Raw genomic sequence first — 19,711 nt, forward strand, 5'->3', positions numbered from 1 at the left:
TGAACTACAGATTCTGAAGCAGGAGTTGCTGAGAGGGGGCTTGAATTAAAATGTTGTTCAAATAAAGGAATATTTGAATTCTCTTAAGTCTTCAGAAAGCTATCACAGGGGTCAGACATTTGGTAAAAATCCTTGGGGCTGTAGAAAGACCAAAAGGTAATGCAGAGAACCGATTAATGAGAGGAAAAAAAAGAAAAACATAAAATCTTCCTAAGACAGGGTGAGGAGAAATATGGAAGTAAGTATCTTTTAAATCCAGAGATGCCAGAAAGGCTTGAGGAAGCAACAGAGGGAAGTGTATGAACAGACAACATCCTGATAGAAGGGATACTGAGAAAGGTGTTGAGAAAAGACAGGTCTAGAATGGGCTTCAATGACACCTCCTTCCTAGGAACCAGAAACATTCTGGAATAAAAGCCCATTCCCTGCTAGGACAGGGGGACAGGTTGGATGGTTCCCTGTTCCACCAAATCCCACACAACCAAAGGAAAATGAGGGAGCTGGCAAGGAGGGGGTTGAGGAAGGTCACAGAATGGAGGAAGGAACTTCCAAGCCATAAAACAACCATTTTGGATAATGCAGATTACCTAGGCATCTGTGGTTATCTGTTGAAAAATACAAAAATAAAGAGTCAGCCTGAGGGCCAGAGGAATCTGGTTGAGGAAGAAGGGAGGCTGGACATCAGATACAGCCAGATTTGTCAGGAAAAGAAGGTTTTTGGCCCCTAGAACTCTAAGTGAGCTTGTCTAGGAAAATTTGCTTAGGAACCCAATTGCTCCTAGCAGGCTGTCTAGACTGCCTATCAACAAAAAAAAGGTTTATATGGGTAATTCCTCTGGAACTTAGGGACAGGGAAAGCAAAGATTTGCTTCAGGTCCTGCATAACCTTACCCTTATCCTGAAGAGTTTTAAATAATTCTGTATCAGCAGCACCAAAAAAAATCTGGTTGTCTAATGGTGGTGGTGGTGAGGAATTTAAACGTCTGGCCTTAATGTCTTCATGTAAGGCTTGAAGATGCACTCAAGAGTATCTCCTCATGACAGAGCAAGATGCAATTGCCCAACAAAAGGCATCAGTAGCATCATAACTGCATTCAATGGAATAGGGAGCCATCTGAGAGGTAGAACTCAACAACGAAAGAGCTGAAGTCTTACTGTCTGAATCAGGCATATCAGTCAAAATTCTACCAAGCTGGAAGAGAAGAGCCAGAATATATTTAGTCATGTGGGACTGACAATTAAAGGCCAAAGTAGCAGGAGTATACACTTTTTCTCCATACTACTCAACAACACGTTTGTCCTTGTCAGAAGATAAAAGCTTGGAAGAGGGCAGCAGTCTGAGTGGCTTCTCTGTGGACATGGAAACAGCAGCAGGATCAGATGAAGGACTTTTATACAAGTACTTATGATCCTCATGGACTTTATAAAATATGTCTGGCTTCTTAGGAGCAGGATGCTGAGAGGAAAGATCTTAAGAAGCTGCTGAAAAATGTATTCACGTGGGCAGCTAAAAGAGGAAGGACTGCAGAAGTCTCTGGGTGAGTCCATTAGCAAGAGCTCATAATTTTACTTTTGAACCTCAGAAATTTGACACAGTCCCACATAAAGTGTTCCACCATGTGGACCATTGTACCTTTAAAAGATAATTCTTCAAAAGGACAATCAAAGTACAGTGAATTTTCTTCATCAGACCCCAAGGCAAGAGGAGAGTGGAACTGGGAGGAATAAACCAAGGATTCTTCACCAGAATCAAGCTCTTTATCTGAAGAATCAGAATCCCTAGAACTTGTAGAAGCAATGGAAGACCAGGGATCAGATGCAAGGACAGACATCCCTTGTGGGGGTTTCAGGGCCATAAGGGCATTGAACAGCCCCCGAGCAAAGTTGGTCCACTCTCTTTGAGGGTCCCTAGCCACAGAAGTCATGTTTGTTTGTTTTTTTTTTTTTGCTTCTTTTTTAATGGAACATCTGCTTTAACAAATCTAGGAGGTTCAGATCCTTGCCTAGATTTGATGATGGTACCAGGGCACCTCTTCCCTAACTAATATTTGTGGAATCTCCCTAGGCCCTTAAGATATGATAATTTGTGGCCCCCTTTCTACATATGCACAATACGTATGCACAGCCTTGGAGGATGTATGGGTAGACAGCTCCATGTCCGCCTCCAACTGGATTGAAGCAGAAGGAAAGTACAGTTTTGTACCTACCATAAATGTAGATGTTCGAGTGTATACCCTGCTGCAGTCATCACACTTGGGTTATCCTGTCGTCAGGCGGTCCCGCAGTTGGCCTGAATTCCAAAATCTTGGTCCGGCGTCGGTTGCTGTCGCTTCTTCCCTGACATCAGTGCGCCATGGGTATATAAGAGGCATCCAACGCCATTTTCTTCAGTTTTTCTTGCCCCAGATGTCAGGTGCCCCCCTAAAAGGTGGTCAGTAGATAGTACCAATGGTAAAGGTTTAGCACAAACAAAACATCCCTCCAGCTATAAGAAAATACACCACAAAGGTTGTATCAGATTTGAAGGTATTGAAAGGTCAGATGGGATGGAGGGAGGGTAACCTGGACTGCAGCAGGGTATACACTCGAACATCTACATTTATGTTAGGTACAAAACTGTACTATGTTCATCGTGTTACCCTGCTGCAGTCATCACACTTGGGTTGAATCCCAAAGCTAAGGAGTCAAACAGGGTTAGAGGTGGCTAGAAGGCCCTGCAAAACTGCAGTGGCGAAGCCAGCTCTAGTCTTAGAGTAAAGTGGTAAGTGATAGTGTTTGGTGAAGGTGTGTACTGAACTCCAAGTTGCAGCTTCCAGAATATCCTTGGTTGGCACCCCCATGAGGAAGGCTGTAGATGTAGCTGCTGCCCTGGTGGAGTGGGGCCTTATGCTAGCAGGAACTGGTTTTCCATGATGGGTGTAGCAAAAATGTATGCAATGTCCTATCCATTTTGAAATGGTCTGTTTTGAGATAGCCTTTCCTTGTGATGCTGTAGCATAGGATACTAAAAGCTGGTCAGATTTTCTGAAAACCTTAGTCTTATCCAAGTAGTAACGTAGTTGCCTGTGAATGTCCAAGGAGTGCAGGAGTCTTTCTCCTTTGTTCTGTGGATTTTGGAAGAAGGTGGGTAAATGGATGGTTTGATTTAGAGCCACACTGGATACCACCTTTGGCATAAAGGAGGGATTAGTTAGTAGGGAAACTCTGTCTTGATGAAAAATGAGGAAAGGCTCTACTGCCATTAGTGCCTGAAGCTCTGAAACTCTTCTGACTGAAGTAACTGCTAGCAGCAGGGCAGTCTTCCATGATATAAACTTTAAATCAGTTGAGAAAGCTGGCTCAAAAGGTGGCAGCGTAAGTTTTTCCAGAACAAAGTTGAGGTCCCAAGTTGGTGTTGGTGCTCTTCTGGGAGGCCTAATGTTTTTGGCCCCTCTGAGGTATTGCCTTAGAAGTGGATGTGAAAATAAGGGAGGATCCGTGTTGTAGTGAACTGAAATAACTGAGGTGTGGATTTTAATAGATGAAAAGGAAAGTCCTTTGTGTAACAGCTCAGTCAAGTATTGTAGAATCTGAGGCATATCCGGTTCAAGGGTATTTTGGCCTTTAGCTTGGTTCCAGGCGCAAAATCTTTTCCATTTGTCTGAGTAGGCTTTCCTGGTGCTGGGCCTCCTGGCCTCCAGAATGACATTCATAACAGCTTGTGAAAGATGAGCTGGCTGGTTGCTTAGGTGATGTGCCATGCAGCCAAATTTAAGGTTTTGAGCTGGCTGTGTAGAATCTGACTGTCTTGCTGTGTGAGCAGATGAGGAATTTGTGGTAAAATCCATGGTGGGCCGTGGGCCATGTTCTTTAGTAGTGGGTACCAGTGCTGGCGTGGCCAGTCCGGGGCAATGAGTATCATTCGTGGTCTCTCCATCCTCACTTTCAGCAGCACCTTTGTGAGAAAGGGCAATGGAGGAAAGGCATATACTGTCAGCATTTTCCAACTGAATGAGAGTGCGTCCACTTTCCAAGCTTGTTGGTGAAATATTCTTGTGCAAAATTTTGATAGCTGATAGTTTTGGAGGTTGGCAAACAGGTCTATGTCTGGGCGTCCCCATTTTTGAGTTATCATTGCAAATATTGTGGATCCAGTTTCCACTCGTGGGGATCCATGATGTTCCTGCTTAGGTCGTCTGCCAATGTGTTCTTTTTTCCTGGCAGGAATTGTGCTTGTAATTGAACTTGGTAAGCCAGTGCTGTGTTCCACAAGGTCATTGCTTGCCTGCACAGAGGGTAGGAGTGTGTACCTCCTTGCTTGTTTATGTACCACATTACTGTCGTGTTGTCTGTCCTTATTATGAGCTGTCCTGGGTGTAAGAGGTCCTTGAAGGCTGTCAGAGCATTCTGTACAGCTAGCATTTCTTTTTGATTGATGTGCAGATTTCTTTGATCTGCAGTCCATATGCCTTGAACGCACCGTCCTGCCATGTGTGCCCCCCAGGCATAGTCCGATGCATCTGTTGTCACAGTTTGCCTGGCTGGGGGTAAGGTGAATGGCTGGCCCTTGTTGAGGTGACACGCCTGTGACCACCATAGAAACTCCTGTTGAAGGCAGGGAATGAGAGGTATCATAGTTTCCAAGCTGTGGCTGTGTTGAGTCCATATGCTTTACAGGTACCATTGTAATTTCCTCATATGCATTTCTGCAAATGGTATAAGTAGTATGCAAGATGCCATGAAGCCCAAGGCCTGCAGAATTTTTCTTGCAGGGAGTTGCGTCTTTGTTGCCATTATTTTGAAGTATTGAGTTAGCTGTAGCTGTTTGTCTGGTGTCAGATAAGCCATCTGGGCCGTTGTATTCAAGCTGGCACCCAGGAATGTCATATTTTGTGAGGGCAATAGTTTTGATTTCTTTTCGTTTACTGTGTACCCTAGGCAACTTAGCAGGTGTTTTACAAAAGCCAGATGTTGTAAGAGAATGTCTTTGCTTTCTGCTTGGATGAGGCAGTCGTCCAGATATGGGTATATTTGAATTCCTCTTTGTCTGCAGTATGTAATTACTGGTGCCAGGCATTTTGTGAAAACCCTGGGCGTAGTAGATAAGCCAAAGGGCAGTGCAGGGAATTGGTAATGGGTTGAATCTGCAATGAAACAGAGGTATCTTCTGCAATTTTGTCTGATAGGGACATGCAGGTATGCCTCCTTGAGGTCCATCGTTACCAGCCAAGCTTTCTTGCCCAACATGGGAAGAAGCTGCTGTAGTGTTAGCATCTTGAATTTGGGTGCTTGCAAGAAGGTATTTAGAATTGAAAGGTCCAGAATGGGTCTCCAAGCATTGTCCTTTCTGGGGACTAGAAAGAGCTTTGAGTAAAATCCTTGGCCTTGCTCCTGAGTAGGTACCAATTGAATGGCTCTCATGTCCATGAGAGCTGTAATTTGTTTTTGTGCCTCTGCCCATTGATTTTGTGGCTGGTTTGGCATGGTGTGGAAATGGAATCTGTATCCTTGTGAGATAATGTCTAGGACTCATTTGTCCTTTGTGATGATGTGCCAGTTGTCTGCAAAAAGTGCTAATTTTCCTCCCAAGGGAGCTGCCAAGAGAGCTTTGCTTGGCCGTTTGAGGTTTATTATTATTTTTTTATTTTACATTTTATTTTACATTTGTTGACCGGGCTAGTCTTACTGGACATATATCCGTTTTCAGTAGAGGCCCGGGGAGAAAAGCTCCAAATGCACGAAGTAATACAATTATTACAAAAGACCAAAATAAACATAATACAAAAGTACCAGTGTAGACTTATATAGCAATTTACGAAAAACTAACACTGACAAAAGTATGTCAATAGAGAAAAAGTCAGATAAAAGTAAAATACGTGATATCGAATATACTAAAGTTAGATTAAATAAAAGATAGATACGCAGTACACAGGTCGGAAAAACATATGTGACAGTAAACTAGAATGCTAAGGTAGAGTCAGTATCAAGGATAAAACAGTCAATAATTAAACCTATTATTCGAGGACCCGTAAGGGGAGAGGGGGGAACTAGGGAAATAAATCATTTCAGTCAGGGTTAGCACAAGGGCATAACCACCGGGATTTTAGATATTCTTTGATGTGTCTTTTGAAGTGGGATGTAGAGTCAAGGTTAGTTATTTCATAAGGGAGTTGATTCCAGAATTTCCCGACAGAGTTAGAGAATAATGCATCCCCAGCTTTATTATATGATTTATTTAAGGCCACCAGGAGTTTATTAGCAGAGCGTAGTGTGGATAGGTTTTTATATGGTGAAATTAGTTTTTTGAGGCTAGGGGTAGCATCAGGGTAGAAAAGAGACTTATGAGTGATAAGTAGCTGTTGATAGAGTATGTGGTTATTTAGCTCTAACCAGTCTAGTTGCTTGAGGTTGTGACAGTGATGAGTTCTGAAGGGGTTAGCAGTAATGAATCTAGTTATACTATTGTAACAGGTGGATAGTTTGGTAAGGTTGGATTTAGATAAGTTTGTATATATAGCAGAGGCATAGAAAGGGTAGAGATCAGATGGGTCTGGGCCAAGGTTTTCTGGCTGCAGGGGTAAGAAAGGGTTTAATTCTGTAGAGAGAACCTATCTTTTGTTAACTGATTTAATGGTATTGTTAATATGGTCATCAAAATTAAGATGGTTGTCAATAGTAACACCTAACAGGCGAGTGGTCATATCTGGGTTAATACAGGTTGCATTATTTGAGGAGATAGTGAAGAAAGGAGTTGGAGATTTGTGTGTAGGAGTAAAGAGAAGAAGTTTTGTTTTTGGCATTGAGAAGGAGGGAGTGTTCCATAAACCATCTCTCACGTTATGGAAGACTGCTTGGGTAAGGGACTGGAGGGAGGAAACATTATTAGTAGCGCAGATTAGAGTTGAGTCATCAGCATATTGAATACAGATGGCTTGGGGATGTTCAAGTGCAGGTCATTGATAAATAAAGAAAAAAGAAGGGGACCTAAGATTGAGCCTTGTGGAACCCCAATGTTTACTGGGAGTAAGGAAGAAAGGTTGTTATCCCATAGCACTGCTTGTTGCCTGTTTTGGAGATAACTCCTAAACCATTGAAGAGCTTGTGAACCAAGAGAATAGTGATGTAGTTTGTCAAGGAGAATATTATGATTAACCATATCAAAGGCTTTTGACAGGTCTAGGAATAGTGCTGATGAGAAAAGGTTTTTGTTCCTATTATTATTTATAGCGTCAGAGAAGGAAAGGAGGGCAGTTGTGGTGCTGTGAGAAGGTCTAAAGCCATGTTGACAATTAGCTAGAAGATTGTTTTGCAGAAGGTAGTTAAGAAGTTGTTTGTGTATACATCTTTCCATAATCTTAGCTAATGGGGAGAGTAAGGCAATAGGGCTTAAAGTTTGAGAGTTCAGTAGAGGAGCCCCCTTTGTGTAGAGGAATTATATGAGATATTTTCCATATGGAAGGAATTTTTCCTTCAGAGATAGTTCTGTTAATAAGTATGGATATGGGATAGTCTATGGCTTCAGCGGCAATTTGTCGGTATTCTGATGGAAGTTGGTCAGCAGATGGGGTGCAAGGTTTAAGTTTTTTGAGAAGCTTATAAATAAGAGATGTAGCAACAGGTTGAATGTGAAAGGTATCAGTTGAGGCTTTGGAGGTATTAGGGCAGCTAGTAGTAGATGTGGGTAATGAATTCGCTAGGGCTTGAATGGTTTCTGTAAAATACTTGTTAAAGGAATCTGGGATCTGGGAGGAATTGTCGAGGTCAAAGCCAGATGGGGTAGGAGTAGTAGAATGTCCTGGTTTAAGAAGTTTGTTAATACCTGACCAGAATTTTTGAAGGGTGTGTTGATTTGTTTGTTGAAGGTGGAGATAATATTCCTTTTTGTCTTTAAGAGTCTTTTTAGTAGCATTTCTTAACTGTTTGAAGAGTAGGTGATCTGATATACTTTTAGTAGCTCTCCATTTAGCCCAGATTTTATTCCTTAGGTGCATTTTTTGCTTAGTTTGTTTAGTGAGCCAAGGTGCTGATTTAGATTTTATTCTAGTAGAGCGAATGGGAGCATGATCATTAAGGATAATAGAAAGTGAGTATTAAAGTAGGACACTGCTTCATTTAGTTCAAGGCTAGTCAGTGGGGACCAGTCACATGCTTTCAATTCTGTCAGAAAGTTGTCTGGGTTGAAGGATTTATTAGAGCAGGATATCTTGATGTTATGGGTAATTGGGATATGCAATTTTTGTCTACTAACATAAGTGAGCATATGGTCACTAATATTATCGGGAAGTGTTCCTGGGGTGTAAATGTTAGTATGGTTATTTGTAAGGATCCAGTCAAGAGTAGTTTCTTTTTTTTTCGGTTTATGGATTCTAGTTGGAGAGGTAATTAATTGTGAGAACCCATAGAGGTTTATATGACTAGTAGGGTGCTGGGATGAACAGGTTATCCAGTCAATGTTAAAGTCCCCAAGGATAATAGTTTCCTGGGGTAGCTGATTAGAGAGTGAACTAAGTAAGTTTTCTAGAATATGGATATTATTTCCTGGGGGAATGTACATACAGATTAGATATATTGATTTGTTGTTGTTAATTTGAAGTTTGATAGACAGTATTTCGGTTTTGGAGTCTAGTGAGGGAAGTTCATTATAGGGTGTGACTTTGAGATTAGATTTATAGATAATGGCAACGCCTCCTCCTTTCTTCTTTATACGGTCACTTCTAAGAATATTATAGCCTGGTGGGGTGATTTCATGGTCTGGAGTAGAGGGTTTTAGCCAGGTTTCTGTAAGACATAGAATGTCGAATGAGTGTAGGTGCAAGAGTGCATGAAGGTGGTGAGTTTTGTTATTTATACTTCTAATATTAAGGTGAGCAATTAGAAGGGAGTTGGCTGTTTTAGTACATGGAAATGGAGTTGGAGAAGTAATATTGTTTAGATTGAAGTTAGAATTAGTTTTAGTACATGGCAATGGAGTTGGAGAAGTAATATTGTTTAGATTGAAGTTAGAATTAGTTTTAGTACATGGCAATGGAGTTGGAGAAGTAATATTGTTTAGATTGAAGTTAGAATTAGTATTGGGACCAGGGTTAGGATGAACATCTCCATGTAGGAGGAGATTATGCTGAGAATCTAAGTGGAATTTAGGATTTTTAGTTGAGTTATAATGATATGTTTTGTTTAAGTAAAAAGATATATGAGTTTTTCTGTGGAATTTTGGTAGTAGATAGGTGGAGGAACAGGTTATGTTGCTGTGATAGTGTGTGTTGATAGAAGAGGTTGGTAAAGTTTGTTGGAGGTGAAAATTGTGTTTATGTAAGGAGATATTTTCAAAGAAGGTGACATAATAAGGTAATGTTAGGGTGGTTATAGCAATGGTGAATAGTGTGATATATGTGAAAAAGGATTTGAGTAGAGGAGACATAGTGGTAGGTAAGAAGCTAGAGAATATAGCTTGTGATAGAATGTCAGATTAAGAGTAAGTAGGGATAAGCTGAGTTACAGTGAAAGATTTTCAGTTGAAGGGAGAAAAAAGGAGACTAGCAACAGGAAATGGTGAAGTTATAGTTAAAAGGCAGGTAGCATGGAATAGGAATACAGAGTATGGCTAGGGCAAGAGGAGAGGTGCAGTAAAGTTGTGGGAAGACAGAGAAGGAGTTAAAATAGGTAAGGAGTGGGAAAGGGAATTTGAAGTAGAGATAGTCTTTGGAGTTGGGTGGAGTTTGAAAAGTGGAATGCAGATCAGAATTAACTATGTAGGGAGTTGAGGTAAGTTGTGAGAAGGTTGGGGATTGGTTGAGAGAAATAGGGGGAGTGGTTAGTGAGGTATAAGTCTAGGACCTCCAGGGGTGGGTGGGATATGGGGGTAGGGTGGGGAGCGAAGCGGGGCCACAAGTAAAGACAGAGTGAGTGGAGACAATCTGTGAGCAGCAGGACACAGGGAAAGATAGTGAAGCAAGTGAGTAGCTGGTATGGGGCACTAAAAGTCAAGGTAGTAAAGTGAAAAGAGGGTGAAGTATAGAAGCAGAAAGTGAGATCAAGAGGGGGAGAAAGTAGGCTAAGTAGGCTCCAAATGAAGAGAAGAGAAAGTAAGATCTATGAGCAGAGACTGAAAGAGGATAGGGGAAGGATTAAAGGCACCAAGCCTAGTGATCACTGGTACCAAGTGGGCAAAAAATGGAAGACGTGGCAGGTAGCCAAGGAGAAGTAACCACAGGTGAGAAAGAAACGGTAGGTAGCAAGGGATAGAGCATGCAGAAGGCTGAATTAAGGGAGGGAGGGAGGGAGGGGGGACTGGCTGCTGGCTTACAAGACCCAGAGGCAAATAACAAGACTAAAAAGGTGTAATTACAGTCTGAAATATACATATACACCTTCAAAAATGGGTCAGGTGTAATAACATACTTAGCAACTTCAGTACAACCAGGTGGGAGCACAGGGCAGCACAAGATAGTGGATGGTCACTTAGGTAAGGCTTGAGGTGGTTCAGGGGTCCTTAGGAGCAGGCAAGTCCCTTAATAAATGTTCAGGAGAGATTGCTAGGGGGAAAAAAGAGTAGAAGGAGGGAATTAAAAAGGGATTACAGTTCCAGTAAAGACAGATCTAAGTATACACATTCACAATACGACAGTTCTTTGCAAAAACACATATTATACAGTTAGACTAACTGGCAGTAAGAGTAGGCTAATTCCTTCAGATGAGCAAAAACAAACTGGCAATAGACCTTAGTAAAGTATATTAATACACAGGTAGCAAATACAAGGCTATAGTCACCTTTAGAATTGTATTAAATCAAAAAACTCTAAGAAAAGAAGAAGAACATCAATCTAGCATCAAAAAATAGACTCTAAAACATGTCAAGTTATCGTCAAGTACATATACAACATACTAAGGTAAAAATACAAAATACAATAACATGTACATACTAAATAATCACTCAGCCTTGCCCTTTATGAACAAGGGAAGAGTGTATGTAGATGTATGTAGAGTAATTGGATAGAGCCAAATAGATCGTTTTACTATCTGCGCAATGCTGACCACGTGCTAGGACCCACCAGCAAAGTAAACGCTATCAGAGGAATCCTCTACCAGTTAAAAAACAACGCTAAAATGTACTACAGAACACTAACCAGTGTAAAAAACAACGCTAAAATGTACTACAAAACACTAACCATCCCACGAGATAGAGCGACGTCTAGTGATAATTACATATTAAAATAGCAGTCTGAGCGCCAGCTGTAGTGAGTGGAGCTAACTAACGCTGATTAAAAAAGAACGCTAAAATGTACTACTGAAACACTAACAATCCCAACAAGATAGAGCAACGTCTAGTGATAATAACATATTAAAACTAGCAATCTGAGCGCCAGGTGTAGTGAGTGGAGCTAAACTAAAGCTGATAAGAGAGAGAGCGATATGTTGGGAATGCAGTGCAATGCAAGCGTTAGGCGGCAAAAGCTACTGTTCGTACTAGCTGTGAGTCCTATAACACAGGTATAAGTGCTCCCAGCAGAGTAATTGCAGAAGTCAGGACACTGAATATATTACTCGGTAGAACTAATGTTAAATAAACATTGCCGGAGCAACTCAAACTAGCATACTAGAAATAAGCCAGAAAGAGACGCTAAATCACAGCATGCCATGTAGCCAGAGCGTACTCTACAAGGAAAACGCTAGCCAGTAACAACCGCAAGGTGTTATTAGCAGGTCCTACACGGTAAAAACACCAACATTCCAGTCGCTCAGCTGTAATAAACTGTGACAATGGTATAGAAGCAGTACAAGATCAAAAATATAGTTAAAAAACAACACCTACGATATATGTAGGAGAAAAGTACATAAAAATGGTTTGGCAGCAGTACAAGAGCAAAATACACATATGTCCAGTAACAGGTAAGAGAATAAGTGTACTTACAGCGTATTAGCGTATCTCTAGGGTCGGGGCAAGCAGCAGCCAGATAAAAGTGGGGATAGTAAAGGGAAGCGCCACAAAAAGTACAGCTCTATATGCCCTCAGGGCAGGAAGTGAGGTTTAAGTCATTGTGTTTGTCTTCTAGTAGTTTGAGACCTGTCTTCTCCTCCCTTCTGTGTTGCAGTGCCCCACTGGCGAGGCTTGTAAGGTATTTGTGCTTGACCTCTGCCCCTTGGGTATCTGTATTTACCCCTCTGTGGTCTGTTAGAAGCTGGAAAGGACCAATTTTTTGTTGGCCAATTTATGCTGAAGCGTGGGGGTTGTACCTGTAAGAAATCTTTGACTGTCTGCATAGATTTTTGCCTTATCCTCCATTTTCTTTAAAACCTCTTCTGCTTTAACCCCAAATAAGACATCCTGTTGTAAGGGTGCATCTAGTAACTTTGCTTTAACATGATCAGGCAGAGTTTGTTCCTTTAACCAAGCATGCCTACGTATAACAGACCCAGTGACAGCTGCTCTACAGGAAGCTTCCAAGGAATCAAATCCACATTGTAAAGTATGTTTGCCCACCTGTTCAGCTGCATGCAACAGATCCTGCATTTCCTTGAATTAAGACTGTTGAGGGTGCGTGCTCATCTTTTGTTTTATTTGAGACATTAGGAATTGCTGGTATTTCAGCATGTGAGATTGACAATTTAGTGCTCTCATGGCTAAAGTAGCTGAGGTGTAAACCTTTTTCCCCCACCTATCTAGTGCTCTGGAGTCCCTTTCAGAGGGTACAGGATTTTTTGCCATAGAAGCTTTGGCCCCTTTGGGACACTGGGAGATTGCCTCTGGGTCAGCAACAGGGCTTTTGTAAAGGAATTTGTGTGAGTCAGGCACTCGATAATATCTGTCTGGTTTGGCTGAAGCAGGAGGAAGAGAATCTGGATTGAGACTAGATTCTAAGTAAACATCATCCACAATGTATAAAACTGGAGGGATAGCAAGTGGTCTGTGCTGGGGAAGTAAAAGAAACTCTCGGAGCCTTTTCTTCGAGTCGTAGTAGTCCTGACTTTCTCAGTGGAAATATTCGCTCATGGTATGTAAGGTTTCCCCAAAGGAATAGTCTTTGGGGGGAGAAGCTGAGGGAATGGAATCTTCAGCATCAGAATCTTCATAAGGGGGAAAGGAGTAATCCTGCTCCTCAGAGGAGTCTGAGGAAATAGAAACTTGGTCAGAGGAGGCATAATCCTCCTCTTGTCTAGGCCTTTTGTCTGGGGGGGGGGTTGGGAACCCCTGATCAGAGTAATCAAATCTTCAGCCATCTTAAGCATCTGTTTCTTAGGCATGGGGCCTTGAACTTGACACTGAAGTACTGTATTTTTAGGTTTTAGTGGAGTCTTTAGCTTAGCATAAGATTTAATGGTGAGAGAAGTCGGCCTGAAGACACCTTCTGAAACCGAAGGTGTTTCCACAGCCATAGCTTCTCCTTCTGCAATGTTATTGGTAGGGCCTGAGGAGTAGGCCTGCGTCGGCCTAGTACTCTCAGTTTGGGAATCTGAAGCGGTCTGGGGTTCCAATTCTGCGGTCGTCAGGGGCTGCGTAGGCGCCTCACTGAAAACCGGCGACCGGCCCAGCCGAGGCCTCGGAGTCTGGCTTGGATCTAGGCTGCCTGTCCTTATCTTTGCGTTTTTTATGCACACCGGTAGTCGGTTGCACTGACGGCATAGTGTAACTAAATTTTCTAACGAAGTAGTGTCATGCAAAATCTAAGCGTCGCTTTATAGTTCGCTTATTGAACCTAGCACAAAGCCGACAACCAGTGACATCGTGGTCTGGGCCTAGGCAAGGTATACAATAAGAATGAAAGTCTTTATGAGGTATTTGCTTCTCACAAGAAATGCAATTATTAACTTTTTCTGATATCAGACTGAGGCAAGAAACGGTTCCCCAATGGGGTACTTAGCTTTTGAAGACTTCAGACTGAAATTCGATTCGAAAATCTCAGGTGTTGGCCGACCAGCACCTGCGAACTGCTTCTGCTTCGAGCACCGCGCAGCAAGAAAGACGGAAGAAAATGGTGTCGGATACCTCTTATATACCCCTGGCGCACTGACATCAGGGAAGAAGCGACAGCAACCGACGCCGGACCAAGACTTTGGAATTCAGGCCTACTGCGGGACCGCCTGACGACAGGATAACCCAAGTGTGATGACTGCAGCAGGGTAACACAATGAACATGTGACTTTATCACTGGATGGTCCTTGGGTTCTTCATCCAACCCGATGGAGACATCTGGTGGAGGCTAGACAGCAACAGGATCACTGCATGCATTCTTGGGTTTTTTCTTAAGCAGCGGATGAATTTCAGGGCAGACATATTCAACCATGGTGCCCTAAGCCAAAAGCTTTAGACACTGGTTTTCAAAATAAACAGAGAGGGATGACAGATGACTGCAGAGTATCTTAGGGAACAAATACCTGATAACTTTCACACTGTGTGTAGCTGTGTGTAGAACCCAAACAGAAAAGGCACTTTTCACTTCTATCTTTATGGGGAATCACACTCACATTTTCTCTTCCTGGATAACATGAAAACAAACTACAAAGAGGAAAAAGGAAGGAAGGATCCCCAACAGGCACCTAGTTTTTAGAAAGTAGGCTCGGTAGAAGAACCAACTCAGTGAATGGTGTACAACTCAAATTCAGATGAAGCTGCCCAGAAGGTATAAAGGCTTTGGTATACTCGCCGAACATTCAGATATCCTCAGCAGGATATCCCAAGAGTAAAGAATACTGCAACAGTGACAATGAAGGATATCGTCATGTACGCTGGACTAAAATCCAACCTCTGTTACAGTAAATCTGATGCAGACTCAATGCACACATCAACTCCTCCTCACCCCAACCAAATAAGAAAAGCAAGCCCTTGGTTGTTTAACCTACCTTTGTAACACCATCTAGCTCCAGGACAGCAGGATGAACCGGGTCAGTGTTGGTGCAGGCAGACTCTCCACATCAACAAGATGCAGTGATGTGAAAAGCATTCTCTTGCGTATCTTCCACAAACAGATAGGGCTTTTTTACTTGACATCTCATGGATATTCATGTAAATTTAAAAAAAAAAAAAAAAAAACTTACTGAGATGATCTGGTTCCTTAATTCTTGGAGATGGTTTCGAAGCATTTTCATATCTTTGGATCCAGATGCTCCGGCATCTATGACAAACAGCTTATCAGAAATGTGCAAGTCATTTCCAAACCTGAAACAAAAATGGCACAAAACTTTCATTTACAAATACAGTTTCAAGTATGAGTAAGCTAATGGCTCTCTTTTAATGACTTAAGATTAGTCGAAGTAGAATAAGACACTATTCTGATATGGAGAAATTACTATGTCTGTGTAATAACTGCCCTAAATTTGTTAATAAGTACATCAGTGATAATGATAAACTTCTACTTGGCCTTGACTGTTCAAAAATATTTCCAAAGCAATACACTCCTACACAGACTCCTTGAAGAAACTGCTTTGATGCTTTCTGTTGCACCTATGAAATTGAAATAAACAGCAGCAAATGCTAACCAGAAGAAAATAAAATATACCGGACTCTCAGATAATGAAAATTAACTTGCCACGCTAAAGACTTCTATACTTCTACTACTGATCCTGATGTATGAAAGTTCAGATACATATCCTGTTAGACTCAAAGAAATTACTTTCACAGAAAAATGTACTACTTGTAGTCAATTACCCTTACTTATGAGGTGGGCTATGTAGAAAGCTTCAATGGAAGCAACATGGTGGTCAAATGTCAGGTTGCTATCAACCTGGGTGCCCAAATCCCTCACATCTGACTGCATGCTTACCAGATTGAGTGTTATTAATGTAATAATATGTGGGGACATCACTCTCCCCAAAGGGGATGACGTTGCATTTTTTGGCATTCAGCTAGAGGCCATGTTTCTGGCACCAGTCATTTGTTTGGGCGAGACCCTCCTGAAGGATGTCTAAATCACTTAGGGAATTGATGACAGCGCCCAACTTGCAGTCATCTGGAAACATGTTCATCCATAGCCCACTGGTTTCGGCCTGCACCTCAGAGAAGCATATCCTGAATAACAGAGGCCCCAAGACCGATCCCTGGGGTATGCTGCTTGTCACAGGTCTACTGCTTGAGGTGGCCTCCTCTATTTTGATTAGGTGGGTTCTATCAGTGAGCCAGTTTGCTACCCATCTGGTAACACACAGACTGATGCCTAGTTGAGAGAGTTTATCTATCATGCCTGAGTGGGGAATAGTGTCGAAGGCTTTGGCCAGGTCAAGGTAGGTGCTGTGCACCATCTTCCCCTTGTCCATGGCTTTGGTGACTGTCTCAAAGAAGGCTACCAGATTTAACAGACATGACCTCTCCTTGACAAAGCAGAGTGTTTGGAGGCTGCCAATGTCCCTGTTGGTGAGATCCATGATACTGCATTCCATGGCCTTGCAAATCAGGCTAGTTAGGCTAATGGGTCTATAATTTCCCGGATTGGTGAATGCTCCACTTTATGTAAAGGAATGATAGTGGCTGTCCTCTACTCAGCTGGGACAAAGCCGGTACTCAGGCTTTGGTTGAATAGGGTGCATAACGGTGCTGCAGGTTCATGCCCGAGTTCATGTAGGATGCAGCCTGGGGATGTTATTGGGTCCCATGGAGCCTATATTTTCTGCCTTTGAGATAAGAAGATGGGGGCAGGTACTGGGGATGTCCTGATTTACTGATGGAGGGAACAGAGGAGTGAAGTTTTCACTGAATCTGTCAGTCAGTAGGTTGGCTATATCTACAGCATTTGTATATGTTGTGTCCTTGACCACCAGTTCTGAACAGATCTGGGTGCTTCCTTTAAGATTGCGGACATATGTGAAGAAGGCCTTATAATTGTCTCTAGTATAGTAGATGTGGCCAATTTGGACTCAAAGTTGGCTTTAGAGGATTTCACTAGTGATCTTATTTGCTTGTTCAAGCTAAGGAGAGATTGCTTCCAATTGGGCACCTGTTCCTTCTTGGTGCCAGACAGCAATTTTTTTCCTTTTGTTATATAGTTGATTTATTGCAGATGTCCACCAGACAGGTTTACTCTTCCTTGTATTTTGGTGTAGAGTTGGACATTGGTGCCAGTTCCTACAGAGGGGAGGAGGCTGTAAAGCTGGTCATACCATCCCCTCATGAGGTTGTAATCAGCTTTGGAGAAGTTTTTTTTTTTGTTTGACCCTAACTAGAGGTGGGTCAGGGGAGATGATGGCTTCGAAAGTGACCACTTTATGGTCAGATCTTGCCAGGGAAGATGATACTGTTAGGGGTGCTGCAGTGGTTACTCGTATTGGTTAATACCAAGTCCAAGATATTACCAACTCTTGTGGGGCTATTGTCTCGCTGTTCCAAGGCATTTGCACTGATAAAATTGATGAATCTCTGGGCATTTGTGTTCTGGCATGAGTAACTTTTCCAATCTATGGTTGGGTAGTTAAAGTTGCCCATGATAAGGGTAAAGGGTTGAATCTTGACAGATTCGAAGAGGTCCACATAGGTGGAGTGGGCATCTTAAGTCAAATTTGGGTGCCTGTAGCTAGCTATGATTTGAATAGGGGTCTTGGCAACAGTTAATTGCATCTGGAGTGACTCCTGTGTGTCATACTCTGACGAGCCTGGAGGTTTGTGTGTCTTTAACATATATTGAAACTCTTCCTCCTTTGTTTTCGCTGTCCACAGTTTGGGGTCTGAATGTATGATAGGATGAGTAACCAGGTAAGGCTGGGGTGCTCTCTGCAGCTTTGAACCAGATTTCTGTGACTGCACAAATGTCAGCATCTTGCAGGATTAAGAATGCTTGCAATGAGTGCAGTTTCATGTTTAGATGCCTAATGTTTAGCAGCATGATCTTTAATTTGCGTTTTGTTGAAAATTTTATGTTGGTTGTATCAACCTCATGACTTTTCCTAAAAAAAGGCACGATGAGGGAGGCAAGGGCCTTTGCCAGAAGCCTTAAGCCCAAGTGAGACAGATGCATGCCATCTCTAGCAAAGCATCGTGGTCTGTTGATCATATCTTCCCAGGCTGTCAGGTACTGGATCCCCCTGGAATGACACCAGAAACTAAGACAATTGTTAAAGTCAATCATTTTCTGTTTGTACTGGGCCATTATTCTGGGTGACTGCTAGAATGCTGCTTAAGGCTATAGAAATACCTGCCTAGGACACACATTCAGTGAGCTCAATCATGTCTCTCTTCATATAGTTCCAGGGAGGTACGTCTCAAATCGTTCACCCCAACATGGATTATGACAGTCATAACAGTACCTGTTGTAGAGACATGAGTACATGTGTGACATGGTGGATTCTGGCACCTGACAGACAACTAACTGTGACTTTCTACTTATCCAGCTTGCTGACAGGCACATTTGTGTGTCTCACAATGGCGTCTCCTACGACTAATATGTTGGGTTTATGGTTAGGCCTTAGTGGTTGCGGGAAACAGGTGCGTGGACTATGTTTGGTATGTGATGTGGAGGGTTGTGAAGTTCACGTGTGTTTTTGCCTCTGAGGTATCCTTTGTTTGGGTTTGTTTGTTGAGAACCTCCGCATAAGTGGGTGTGTGTTGTGTAGTTCTGGGTGGTGTTTGAGGTGTAGTGATTGTGTTGACAACCTTCTCAGTGCCAGATGTACCGGCTTATGAGGGAGAGAGCACAGACTCTAGGTTCTTAATGTAATTGCATCTCTCACAAATTGTGTTCCTAGGTGGAAGCATTAGATGGTTGTCCACTGTCTCAGGATGTCCATATCAATCAGGCAGGCACGAGAAACCATAGGAAACTGTCCATCCATATTTGTCAGAATCTGAGGGAGAGAGGCCAGAAAGAGCTAAGGGGTAGGCCTAAAGCCCAAGTGCTTAAACCAAAACTATGAGGCTTAGAATAACACAATTTAAACAGGCTAAAAACAAGCAGTAATAAATGCAGCAGAAAAGATGTAATATAACACTTTAGAGAACAAGTAGCAGAAAAAGCAAGATGAAGAACAGAGTAGGAGGAGGAAACGCAAATACTGTAAAAGCATCTGAATATTTTTTTTTGTAAAGTGGAAAAGGAGAAAGAAGGAACAGAAGATAATTCAAGGTTAAGAAAATAAGGGGGTTGGCCTTCCCAAACATTCTTTCTGTATTAGGTAAAATGAGCTAATGAGACTGGACTGGAAGTAGTATCCCAGATCAGATTTACAGTAGGGCCGGGCAACTGCAAAGCCACCACATTTAAGAACAAGACAAAAATAGGGAGGGAGGGTGGGAAACTATGCTACAGCTACTAGCTACACTATTTTAGGCAGAATAAAGCAGAGGAAGGTTCACACCTTAAACAACTTTAAAAAAAAAAAAGCTCAAAAGAACCAATGAGGTGCTTACTCCAAACCCTAGACCAGCCAACTTTTACAAGCCAGTGGCCAATCAACACAATATTTTCACTAAAGTGAAGAATGGCTTTGGCTAATCCAAGATGGTCTGGAAAATGTGCTCAGAACAAACTGCCACTGCAACCGATCAACCAGGCCCAGAGACAGCAATCCTGAAACTGGACTATGGTACAGCTACTAGCTACACTATTTTAGGCAGAATAAAGCAGAGGAAGGTTCACACCTAAAATAACTTTAAAAAAAAAAGCTCAAAAGAACCAATGAGGTGCTTACTCCAAACCCTAGACCAGCCAACTTTTACAAGCCAGTGGCCAATCAACACAATATTTTCACTAAAGTGAAGAATGGCTTTGGCTAATCCAAGATGGTCTGGAAAATGTGCTCAGAACAAACTGCCACT

The 19,711-nt window shown here is 42.2% G+C and overlaps 1 protein-coding gene across 2 annotated transcripts in view; it reads right to left on the reverse strand.

The window, feature by feature from the left end:
* DAPK1 (death associated protein kinase 1) overlaps window positions 1–19,711 on the reverse strand; it is a 1,440,273-nt gene that overhangs the window by 124,871 nt on the left and 1,295,691 nt on the right. For both annotated transcript variants that reach the window (XM_044064186.1, XM_044064185.1), the window contains one exon: window positions 15,010–15,130. In XM_044064186.1, the coding sequence (XP_043920121.1) occupies window positions 15,010–15,130 (121 nt within the window). The remainder of the gene's footprint in view (window positions 1–15,009; window positions 15,131–19,711) is intronic.

The sequence above is a fragment of the Protopterus annectens genome, chromosome 2.part2 (assembly GCF_019279795.1).
Source record: "Protopterus annectens isolate FY-2018-M chromosome 2.part2, PAN1.0, whole genome shotgun sequence".
Taxonomy (NCBI): Eukaryota; Metazoa; Chordata; order Ceratodontiformes; family Protopteridae; genus Protopterus; species Protopterus annectens.